This window comes from Lissotriton vulgaris, chromosome 7 (assembly GCF_964263255.1).
Source record: "Lissotriton vulgaris chromosome 7, aLisVul1.2, whole genome shotgun sequence".
Classification (NCBI taxonomy): domain Eukaryota; kingdom Metazoa; phylum Chordata; class Amphibia; order Caudata; family Salamandridae; genus Lissotriton; species Lissotriton vulgaris.
The window spans coordinates 32,909,379-32,922,488 of NC_141695.1; the positions used below are offsets into that span (position 1 = coordinate 32,909,379).

Sequence of the window (13,110 nt, forward strand, 5' to 3'; positions counted from 1 at the left end):
TGTATTTGTATTTGTAGTTAGACTTATAAGGCGCTCAGCTACCCACATGGGGTCTCCCGGCGCCGCTGGAGGTGGCACTGAAAGCCCAATAACTATCACTGGGGGAAGAGCCAGCTTTTGAGATCTCTTTGAAATTTTATCCAAGATGATTCAAGTTTCAGCGCGACAGGGAGAGAATTCCACAGTTTAGGAGCCAGACAAGAGAAGGAGCGTCCGCCCATTCTCGTCAGTTTAAAACGTGGAATCCGAAAGTTCCCTAGGGATGAAGATCTTAGGAGGCGAGGTGGAGAGTATTGTTGAACCAGAGACTGAAGGTACACCGGAGCAGACCCCTGCTTGATTTATACATGAAGCAGAGGGCCTTAAATTTAACTCGGCTTTCGATGCGAAGCCAGTGTAAGTCTTTTAGATGAGGGGAAATAGAGTATCTCCAGGGGACATTGCAAAGAAGACGTGCAGCCGAGTTTTGGACAAGCTGGAGTTTCCTCTGGATTTCCACAGTAACTCCAAGGTAAAGCCCATTACCGTAGTCCAGGCGAGAGGTGACCAGAGCCTGGGCTACCGTGCGCCTTGTCGAGTCCGGGAGCATCCAGAGGATTTTCCGGAGCCACCCTAAGATGGAAAAACAGGTGGCTGCCACTCTGACCGCTTGGTGCCGCATAGAGAGCGAATCGTCCAAAACAAAGCCAAGGTTTCGCACCTTCGCGATAGACAGGGGTAACGGACCCATTTCCGGAGGCCAATGTTGGGGGCCCCAGAGATGTTTATGCTTGCCCAAGATGACCACCTCCGTCTTGTCGCCATTCAATTTCAGGAGATTGGCCTGCATCCACTCTGCCACTCGGCTGAGTCCCTGTTTGAGAGCAGATGGAGCACTAGGCTGAGCCGAGGAAAGGGAGAAGATGATTTGAGTGTCGTCTGCGTAGGAGTAGAGGGAGAAACCAGCGTCTTCCACGATGGTTGACAGGGGTCTCACATAGATGTTAAAGAGCATAGGGCTCAGTGAGGACCCCTGGGGCACCCCATGCGCAGACGAACGGACAGAGGAAGAGGAGTTAGAGGAAACAACCTGAAATGATCGGCCGCTCAGGAAAGAGGACAGCCAGGCCAGCGCACAGCCAGTCACTCCAGCCACTTTTAGTGCGTTCAAGAGGACAAGGTGCGAGACCGTATCAAATGCAGCGCTTAAGTATAAGCGCCGAGGTTTCGCCCTGATCGAGGCGAGAGCGTTGGCTCTCAGTAACCCCCAGAAGGGTGGAGAAATGGGTGCGGAACCCAGATTGGGACGGATGCAAAAATCCTGTAGTCTCCACGTGGGAAGTTAGATATGTGTTAATATGCCTCTCCAAGATCTTTGAGAACATTGGCAACAAAGAGATGGGGCGGTAGTTAGAAAACGTCTTGGGATCTGTGCCGGGTTTTTTCAGGAGTGGAACCACCATGGCTTTTTTCCATTCATCCTGGACGATGGATTCCCGTAATGAGGAATTTAGGAGCTCTTGAATGACCAGAAGTAGATCAGGCGATAGCTGTCTAAGAATATCAATAGGGATTGGATCCAAGGGAGAGCCTGAGTTTACCTTGGCCATACAGTCGCGAAGCGAGCTCTGATCTAACTGGGGCTACTCCATGATCTGTGTCATAAATAATGGAGATCCATGTGTTCCCGAAATGAGAGGATAATGAAGTATCCCGATAGGGGCGGATGAAAGGGAGTTATAGATTGTATCGACTTTAGATATAAAAAAGTCAGCGATATCGTTGCATTGAATTTCCCCCAAAACCGGGGGGGGGGGGGGTAGGGGATGTATTTGAGCCAGCTAGCTTCTTCACCATTGAAAAGAGGGCTTTCGGCCGACAAGTGGCACTGTTGATGGACTCTGAAACATATAGGGCTTTTGCCTTTCTGCAGGCTCGATGGTACTGCCTGAGCGCTGAGCGATATATCAGCTTATCACTTGGGGTGTATGTTTTTCTCCAGGTTCTCTCCTGATGTTTACATTTGGACATGAATTTCACCCTCCCAGCCTGGTTGTTTAGTTGTCAGGTTTGGACAGGCACCGGCCAATAAAATAAGTGACTGAGAAGCTTCCAAGTTGAGGAGGACTCCAACTTCTCCACAGCCTATGCTTTAAATTGTGAAGTACCCCAGGGATCCTTGTTGAGCCCTACCCTTTTTAATTTGCATATACACCCACTGGCAGATATTGTAGAAACTTATGGGTTTGCTCTTGTCTCGTACACAGACGGCACTCAGATCATTGTCTCGCTCTCTACAGACATCAGCTGCTGAATGCAATGCCTTAAGCATGTTACAAACTGGATGTCATATAGTCATCTTAACCAAATTGAGACAAAACAGAGGTGATGGTTGTAGGAAACAACCCCTCCTTCTAGAATTAACACATCTGGCCAAATGAGTGAGGATTGCTTCCGGCACCTGTTCCAACTCCTTTGGCATGGTTCCTTTTGTTAGTGCACACTATTGGAGTTTTATATTTGAAGACAGTAGTGCGAACCTCTTCCACTGCTTCACATAGTACAGATATACTTTTCCAAACTGCTTGTAAAACAGTCTACATATACACAATGACACATAATGCCCAAATAACCATGGCTGCATCAACAGCCTCATAATGCTGAGTGATGGTGGAAGTGACAGGTGGCAGAAATGTGTTGCCTATATGTTTCTGTCTAGACATAGAAAACAGACATTCTAGCTCTCTAAATTGAGTAATGGGGTCTGATTCACAACGGTACTTATGTGTGGTAAAATTATGAGTGTGCAGTCTCTTCTCTCCTGGCGAAATCTCTTCACTTGTGGTGGAATCTCATAACTTTACTACAAGTAAGTACCTTTGTGAATAGGGCCCTGAATATCTCTGTGAGAAACACATCAGAATGGAAGGGTGTTAGAACTGGCTATTTCTGGTTGGCTAAGGCTGACGCCAAAGCCGGGCAGAAACCACCATTCTAGTCAGGGCAAGGGAGTCACACGCCAAGGTAACCCCTGCTCACCCCCTTGGTAGCTTGGCACGAGCAGTAAGGCTAAACTCGGAGGCAATGTGTAAAGCATTTGCGCCATCACACAACAGCAACAACATACTAGGCACACCACAAAAGGAACTCCACACAAGGTTATTATAAAATAACTTTTGTATTGTAAAAACACATCAGCTAGTATCACACAAAATACATGGTGCCAACTGGCACGAGCAATATTCACAAGGGATTATTTACAGAAGACAGGGCCACGTGGGCCACGGTCAGAATCAGAAATAGCACTTCTAGAATAAAGAATAATAAAGAATAAAAATCATAGTAGCACAAATTAGCAACTATGGCACACAACCAGTAACCACTGGTAACAGGAACCAGGACCTCACTAGGACCACCTGTACTAAAAAGAACAACCACCTAAGTATCACACAGCAACTAGGGGTATAAACAAGAACACATTACCCATGATGCATGAAACACATTCAGAGGAGTAGTAAAGGAAAACACATGATGCCTAAAAACATTCAGAGGTGTACGGACAACCACCTAAGTATCACACAGAGTTTAGGGGTCTAGGAAAGAACACATTACCCATGATGCATAAATATACATTCAGAGGAGTAGTAAAGGGAAACACATGATGCATAAACCTACACATTCAGCTGTGTTAAGAACAAGGCACATGATGCATCACAAACACATTCAGAGGTGCAGCGCTAGGAGACACATGACGCCTAAAACATTCAGAGGTGCAGCGCAGGGAAAGAAAGACACATGATGCATAAAAACATTCAGAGGTGCCAGAACATAACTCAATAGCGCAAAAACACCTCAGCAATTACTATTAAAAACATAGAAATCACATTGCGCAGAAATCACATACCAGCCCCATCTAATAAAGGGACTAAAGAGCCCTGTGTCCAGAATGTCAGGGCGCGCTGCCAAGCAGCGCCAGTCAGGGGTGCGCCACTGACGCAAAACCTAAACGTAGCAGGTGTCCACTACTTGCTGGGCACCTGAGGACATCCCAAGACCCAAACGGTGCAGCTGCCTACTAATTGCTGGGCAGCTGGGACATCAGTAAACTGCGGCATGGGCCCTCACTGGCCCTAGACAAGGAGTGCCACACGTGGGAGCCCTCTAGGCTCTGACACAGATTGCGCAAAAGGTGAAGCCATCCAGGCTTTTAAATACATCTGTGCCCTTTGGAGCCCTCTGGCTCTTCATACAAACATGTCCCCCAAGAGCCTCGTGGCTCTAAAACAACAATGGGGCCCTGGAGCCTCTCTGGGCTCTACACAAAGAAATGCCCCCTCGAGCCTTGGGGCTCAAAGAAAGACTGCCCCTGTCGTTGGAGTCCCCCCCGGGGGACTCGGTATCAAGTGAGGCCCCCCCCGGCCTCCCAATACCCAGGCACCGGTGCTGGAGGAGAGGAGCGGGCACCGGCAATGCGCCCCGACGCCCTCTCTCCCTCAAGTCACTCACCGGCTGTCTGCGGCTGCTGCGGGGCACTCGCTGTCGGTCTCTTCCTTTGGGCAGCGCGGGGCTCCTCTTCCACCACGGAGCCCCACCTGCACTCTCAGCGCCTCTCTGCAGCTCTCCCTTTGCGGAGCCTCGTGGACAGACGCCGAAGGTTCCTTCTCGCTCCGCGGCAGTGGGCGGGACTTCCAGTCCTTCTCCCAGGGGCCGCGTAGGGATTGGCCGGCCGGCCCAACACTTCTGGGTCGCCGCGGGCAGCGCGGCGGCCCATTTCAGGCAGGCAGGCGGGGTATGAATTAACCGAGGGTTGGGCTCCCTCGAGTTAAATAATAAAATAGCGGCAACCACGCAGCCACAGCATACCAGAGAGGCCGGGTGGGCACCGGCCCCAGCAACCAAAGCGCTCCCTGCGCTAGAGGGGCGATCAGAGCGCTCCCAAGCGCTACAGGCGCTACAGGGGAAAGATAAAGTGCTCCTAGGCGCTAGGGCAAAAATTAAGTGCTCCCAGGCGCTATTGAAGCAAAAAGTCCAGTCACAAGGTCCTCCAAGGAATGCAGGACATCACAGGACAAGGCTTCCAGGTCCATCAAGTATCCAGGGGCTGGGCCCAAGCAGCAGCACGCCCCTGGCAGGATTCAAGTCAGCAAAGAAAAACATTTTTAGAGTGTCACAGCACCCTTTTTATACAGAGAAATCCTTTGTCTAAAGGGTGCAGGCAGTGTGAGAACCAGCTAGAACTGGTTATAGGGAACTCCTTTCAGTGTGAGGGACAGAGGCAACAGTTGCCCAGCAGGAGGTGGAGCCAGCATTGTGGCAGGCAGGCACAGCCCTCTTCACTCCCAGGTGCTATCTCCTCCCACTTCCCTGGCAGCAGATGCAGCCTTTCATCCACGGGCTGACTCAGACAACCTCCTGGGACTCCCCAGCCCCTGTCACCCTCAAACCAGACAGTCAATCCACAAGCAGGCCCAGGCACCCCTGGACCAGGCTCACCAGCCAATCCCATGCCAGACACAAATTACACAAATATGCCAACTTCTAGAAGTGGCACTTCTACACTAGACACACTCATGCCGCATATATCATTACGCAGCATTCATTCTCACGAGTTCGCACATATCAAACTCGACCCTGCACTCCCCACACATCAGGAACTACCATGGGCATACATATTCCCCATTCATTCCTATGGGAGGGCAGGTCACTCACCACACACTGCACTTTTCACTGTAACACAGTGAAAAAGTGCGCAGAGGCCTAAAATCACCAACACCAGGTCACAGAAACAGGCTAGGAAAAAGCAAAAAGTCTCGGGGTGAACCTGCCAAAAGGGCTGGGTCCAACAAAGGGTAGCTACCTGCACATGGAGTAAGTTTCAACTCACATGCATGACAACTAACGTAATTGTTATTATTGTGAGTGTTCCCCTCACAAAGATGGCATCCATGCCTCATCTTTGCAAGGGTATCCAAAAAGTGATTGTAGGAATGCTTGATTTAAATCTCAGTCACTGGTAGTTACTCAGGACCGCATCCCAATCCATCATTATTTTCCACACCATGATACCTCAGGTTGGACTCATATGTGTGCAAATCAGTCTTGTCCCTGCTTCAACGAGAACGGTCCAGCCCAAACTACCAAGCCAGGCCCTCCCTGAACTGGAACACAAGCAACCCAGGAACGGTTTTGTCCTAGTCATGGGCTTATCAGCCGTATAAAGCTTGGTTCCATTGACACAGGGTGCACGAACCCATGTCTGGACATACCTGCCCCACTGAGGGTTACACACTAAAGTATACAAAAAGTAACAGATGGAATGCTTAAATTAATCTCAGTCACTGATAACTACTTGGGGCCGCATCCCAGTCCACACCGTGCCACCTCAGTTTAGTCCTAGCTATATGCCAATCAATCTTGAGCCTGATCCAATGGGAACAGTCCAGCCCAACTGCCAGGCCAGGTCACAAGAGGCTTGTGAGAGGCATGTTCACAATGAAACGTGTACCTTCCACAACAAAGCAACATTCCGATTCAAGCAATGGCACAGCTCATCAAGAAAAGTACACCAATGCTGTATAGTATATGTCAATAATTAAAACATATCTTTTAAAAAAATGTATGCGGATCATTTCCACATTAAAAAAATCAATAGAAATAACACATGCCTCATGTTATGCAGAAGGGTATGCTTATAAAGGGGGACCCTTCTTTCCAGAGTGCATTTTACATTCACATAATACTCCCTGCTACATTCTGAAAACAATGCATCTCATGCATTTCAATGGTAGCGCACCATTTGAAGCACAAGAATACTCTAAATAGCCAATAGCTTGATGAGAGAGAAGTATACTCTTCTGAGCAGATTGAAAGATGGGATTGGACAGGAACAAACATGTCCCAGCTACGTAAGAGTGAATGAGAAAAGCTAATCTTTGTGCTAGATAACAATATGTGCAATCCTGCAGCAGGGAGGAACCTGATTGGTAGAAGTATGCATTAATCACACACATCTCGTCCTCACAAAGCACAAGGCGGCATGGAATGGACACAGGGTCACCCATAATGTAAAGTAAGGTCAGGCAAAAGCGTAAGGGCTTCAACTAATGGCAGGGCCAAATTGCTACATAAGGAACATCAAATGAGATGTTGTCAATGTCTTTGAAAGCTTCAGCCAAACAAGATCATATTTTGCATGACTTAAAAGTGAACATGCTGGGTCTTTAGGAGGTTTTGTATGGATCCGAGGTAATCATGTGTATTCTCCATGAATCAAAGCTCTTATTTTGACTAGCAAGGTGCTGATGACATGATCCCTGGTAATTTAGATTCAGATGCAAATAGGAGTTCTTGCTCACATTGGAATTATGAGATTTGCAAAATAACCTGCACTGCTGCAAATTCTATATTTCTGGCAGAATGTTAGATACAAGTGCTTCCTCTGCGGTGTATTTGGAGGCCACACTCATATGTCTGGCTACAGTAATTGCACGTTCTTTCATTATATAACATGTCTGTCATCCATGTGATGTGCAGCTAGCCACTCACTGCATTTACATCTTTATTCTTGTCTGGGATTACCTAAACTATGCTTCCACTGTCTTTCTTTCTTAGGCTAGTCAGATCTTGCACCTGACCCCTGTAAAGGAGCTTGTGAGCTTAAAGTGGCGGCACTATGGACGTCCCTATTTTTGCATCTTGGCTGCCATCTATGTGGCTTATATGGTCTGTGTCTCCCTGTGTTGTGTTAATCGACCACTGACGCCCATACCGCTTAATCCCAACAACTCAGAAGACATAACAATCTTCACCCAAAAAAGTCTAGAGGTAAGTTTGCCAAGAGGGTTCGTGGATGCACTAATGTTCTGTGGAACATGTGTTGTTTCCTCTTCAGGTGCCATTTTTAATATTTTAAATCTCTGTCTCCTATCTATCAATTTCTCCCTTTGGTGACTTACTCTTCCAACATTTATTTTCCATCAGAAATCATACGTCTCTAGCAGCGACCACCTACGGTTGGCTGGAGAGATGATCAGTGTCATAGGGGCAATCATCATTCTTCTCCTGAAGGTAAAGGGTCACATTTTGCAGGGGTGAGATGACCATACATGCCTCCAAATATGTCTCTAATGTTTAATATATACTTATATACATATATCACCCTTTTCTTAGATTCCAGATATCTTCCAGATCCGAGATTTTAGGTACTTTGTGCAGGCGGTGCAGGGAGGACCTTTCAGTGTTACCAGGTGAGATCATTAGATCGTCTGCCACCTTAAATAGTATTTCCTTTCTTTGTTGTATTGAATAATTTCCATAGGTATAGTGTTTTGTGTATCAAAAGACTCAAATGGGAAAGTGTTTCCACAACACATATTTATGAATGAGTCAATGTTTACAGGATGCTGTGAAATGTATGCCTAGGCCCTAACATACAATGGACTATTTAACACTCCATAATTTGGAAACTTTAAAAACAATGACAGAGTATTGAGTGAAATTGTGGCATGACCATCTGAACAAACTGCACTGGTGGCAAGTTGTCCATGCAGACGTAATGTCTTCTAGAGTAGTAATGATATCACTAGTATAAAGTACCTATCCCAACACCTTCATTTTCTGGGGTCAGGTCTGCTTTCTGCAGCCTATGTGACCCAAAGGTAAGCATGTAATCCTTGTGACAAGTATTGGCTGCTGCCCGTGAAACCACACGAGATACTTACTTCTACATGCTCACTGAAGTGTCAAGTGTCTAATTTTGGACTGTGACGTTCCAGTGATAGCAAGGTTGTACACCCAAGACCTATGTTTGGAGGGGGGTACATGGTAGAACATCAGATACAGCTGACGCAGGCACAACATGCAATAAATATATTTCCTAGCCTAATGTATTCCTTGACAGAAGAATATATGAAACTTTTGTATTCTTATTAAGGTCAGTTTCATGACAAAGAGGCTGTTTTAAAGCATACAAGAGCTAGGTTGTGCCACACAATGCAGTGCAAGAAACAAGGGTCAGCCTTCGTTATCTGGGCCAACAGCAAGAGACTTATCAGAGTAGTGCAACCTAAGAGCATTGTCTAATCTGTGCGAGAAGAGCAGAGGAATTTGCACAATGTCAGCACAGCTCAAGATGGTGATTTAGAGTTTGGCGATGGGAAGCACTGTTGTATATCAACAGACTCCCAGACCACCAAATGCATGGCTCCTTGGCCTTGTTCAGCGATTGGACCAACCTCTGGTTTCCAACGGTGGACTCTCAACTAGCTTCACCTTTTGAAACCTGTGACCTGAAAGTTCATCCCCCACATGACCACCTGTCAATGTGTTGGGCGATGCACTTTCTTAAGGTATGTCTTCCAAGACATACTTTTGGGCTTGTGTTCTCCTTGTCTTACACAGTGAGGCATTCCGATGCCATGCAAGGACACATGTAGTAAGAAACGTATCTGTGATTCTGGTCTATCCATTATTTGTTTCTCCGGATCAAAGCCCCACTTTGTGGGTTTGTTTCTGAGGGCCAATAAAAATAAAGAGCTAGCTGGATTGATGTGCTAATCCACCAGGCATAATATATGTGACGGAAGTGTTGCTGCTGTATTGGCAGACACACTTTATTCAAAACCTGCCTCCTGCAATTGGGGCTACTTAAAATATGGCAACATATCTATGTAAATCCAGTACTTGTATAACGCATGAATTACCCCCGAAGGGGTATCTCGGCGCTGGGGGCCGTTGGGAAGATTAAGCGAGCTATTGCTCAGAGTCGCATGGTGCTGGGCAGACCCCTGCCACCGGAGCCGGGGATTGAACCGTGATCCCCAGTGTCCAGCGTCAGTCGCCCTGGCCGCGGCGCCACACCTCTCATCTGCCCTCAGCAGCCATTCCCTGTCAGGTTCTAAATTATCCCATGAATATCGTTGTATTTTCTGGTGTATAGAGACTCTCACTGTTGTCATCAGTTGTGATCAATTGCTGAGCCTGGGAATTTAAGAAGAGGAGCAGATAGAGGAGAGTATGATTGCAGTTTGATGTTATAGGGCCAGAACATATTGGGCAGCAAGTGCTTCACACAGGCTTCAGGGATGATGCAGGCATGACATGGACCACATTCTTACCAGTCAATGCCAACAGTTCTGGATTTATTGATGGAGAGGACCTCCCTCATTGTGGTTGAGTTTGGGAGCTCTGGGAGTCACCCGGACAGTCCGATGCAGGAGACCATGCTCTGTGTCCACCACAGAAAAAGAAAGATCATATCACAGGTAGAATGCATTGAGTATCTCCTACAGACCCCTTCTTGGGAGTGAACTGGCCTGTGGGTTCTTGAATTCTTTCTTAGTATACTTAGTTGTTGGTTCGAACTCTAGTTTTTGTTCAATCTCAGGGGGACTGTGAGCAGTTAATGGAGAGCTCTTACAAATCCAAAACATAGGGTTTGGTTTGGTAGGAGTAGGAGAACTTTGGCCTTAGAAATCCTTGCAAACAAAAGTACTCTGAGCACCACTGGACTTAGGACCTCTTATTGGGGACTGAATAAGGCATATTTCTAAGCACATCGGGCAGTCTTGCTCCATGTATTTTCAGGTTTCTGCTCCATCAGGTCCTATTTTTTTGTCATGGACTACTGTGTGCAAGATATACACATCTGCTGCCTAGTTCTAGTCCTTTCCACTATACTTGTATATAAAGCCCTTATATATTAGTCCAGTAGATCAGTTAAAATGTGATGTTGAATACCGGGCTTACAGGTCAGCTTTTATGCATCATCTATGGCAGTTTGTCACAGTCCAACTGGGCAATGACATTCAAATTTGCTCCCAAAACGTTTTCAAGCACTATTTGTAAGGAATCTGTTATGAGTTGTGCAGGATGCTAGGCCTGTACAAGTTGTAGATCCATAATTGTCTCACTAGGAACCAAGCACCCCATTGATGCACTTGACTCTCTCAGTGTAGCAAAGCAGGGCAGTCTAAGGCCTACTCAGTGGAGGTGGTGTGGGCTAGTAATCTTGGTCCATTGGCATGCAATAACAACACTCAATCAATGATTGTCCAATCAGTGCTTTTTCTTTGAAAAAGAAAATGTTCATTTATTTCACACACACTACTAAATACTATGCATCAATTTACAAATAGGCAGGTATCTTAGGTGACCTTCTGAACTCACATTTGTCCCCTAATGGATCATGACCTACATAATCTTAGTACCCTTCACTTATACAAGATAGAATATCACAATATAGGTGGACGTATCGTTTTAAAAAAGCAGGCCTATTGTCTTTGTCAGAGGGGGTCACCATATCAGTATGTAAGGCATGACTACTGGCTTTCTCAAGGCATCACCCAATTAAAATATATGGGAAGCCTATTGGCTGTGTTAAGGATCACCAACAATATAATACCAATAAACGCATGTTAAAAATCACTGTCTTATCCATGGAATCAACAACCATGTTTAAAAGCATTCATTATTGCTAGTAAAAAAATGCAGTGTTTATCAAAAACCACTGTCAGCAATATATTCATAAAAAAACATTCCCATTTAACATAACGAGTCTGAGTCTTGCATTAACCACTTTAGGCTACATACAATGTAGCCATAGGACCAGCCACTAGAAGTCCCAGGGCCACCTAAATGCAGTGCAAAAGCTCTATTTTTAAAGTGCTTTAAAAAGAATGAAGGACTTTCTTGGGGTCATGAACTCAATGACTCGGGAGACTTCTGGGTAGATTTTAAAATCACTTTGATAGGGAGCTGCTGCACTCTGTGCAGCCCCCACAACAGTTGTTGATGCCCTGTCCCTTTTTGGGTTGCTACAGGAAAGATAAGTAAGGAAAACAAGCCCTTGCACAACATTATGGGGCCACGCAGACCCAAAGCAGTGGGTTTCCTCGCTGTGCATCTTTGACAAACATATGTTTACTTTCTTTTTTGCTTGTTTACTTCTGGGAGACTGAGCTCCCTAGGGACCCAGGTGGAGGTAAGGTTGTTGGGGCAATGCGGGAATCCTACTCTCAGCTGCGCATTGGTTCCCAACAAGCGTGTGCATCTCATATGTGGCACGCAGGAGTAGGCACTGCTGCTACTGGTCCCGCCATTCTGGGTGCAGCTCCTCTTGGTCGTTTTCACAGGGACAGGCTCTTCACCCCTCAAGCTTCTGTGTCTTGGGTCCTGGGGATGGGTTCCTGAGACCAATCATTATCGCATCAGCCCAGGGAATGGTGACCCAGGCCAAGAGGAGAGGAGAGCACACACACTCTGTCTCCCAGGACAAAAAAAACTACTTCATGTGCTAACCCCTGGGCAAAGGCATGGAATGGGGACCCAGGCCAAGAGGAGAGGCAAGCACAGACTCTCTGCCGCCCAGGACAAAAAAACTACTTCATGTGCTAACCCCTGGGCAAAGACCCAGCACCTACAAGACCTCCACTGGCTCCCCGTCGAGAAGAGAGTAACCTTCACACTGCTCACCCACGCCTACAAATCCCTCCACAACCTCGTACCCAAATACCTAAATGAGAGAGTCTCCTTCCACATACCCAAGAGGAACCTCTGCTCCTCCAACCTCGCCCTGGCAGAGACCCCCAGCATCCGCAGAACCAGAGCAGGCGAAAGAGGTTTCTCCTACATTGCAGCCAACGCCTGGAACGAGCTCCCAGTCAGCATCAGATGCTCTCCCTCCCTCCACACCTTCAGGAGGGAAATCAAGACCTGGCTTTTTGACTGATCGGTAGCTGAACCCCTCAGCGCATTGGGACCCTTGCGGGTAAGTAGCGTGCTTTATAAACCCCTGATTGACTGATTGATTGATTGATTGAGCCATGTCTTGTGTGGGGATCTTAGGCAGAAACAATCTGTAGCGCCGTTAGTGGTGTAGGGCTATTAGCACTGCGACCCGGCTGCTCTGTGGCCAACAGCAAACCGGTGAAGGGGTTTCCTCATCACTAAACAGGGCAGGGCAAACCAAATGTTGAGCTTGACTGGAGCTCCACCATTCCACCAAACTCTAAGTAACTCCCTTGGTGAATGAAACATTGTTCATATTTGGAGGTCTAAGTTTCAATGTCAACTTTGCCTTTCATGCTTGCAATGTTGGTAAATTAAGTGCCATTAAATTCAGTAACATAAACA

General features: G+C 46.8%; 1 protein-coding gene across 1 annotated transcript in view; it reads left to right on the forward strand.

Moving 5' to 3' along the window:
- LOC147700598 (transient receptor potential cation channel subfamily V member 6-like) overlaps window positions 1-13,110 on the forward strand; it is a 197,134-nt gene that overhangs the window by 165,105 nt on the left and 18,919 nt on the right. The window contains exons 8-10 of the mRNA XM_086928457.1: window positions 7,591-7,803; window positions 7,960-8,046; window positions 8,149-8,225. Of these exons, the coding sequence (XP_086784583.1) occupies window positions 7,591-7,803; window positions 7,960-8,046; window positions 8,149-8,225 (377 nt within the window). The remainder of the gene's footprint in view (window positions 1-7,590; window positions 7,804-7,959; window positions 8,047-8,148; window positions 8,226-13,110) is intronic.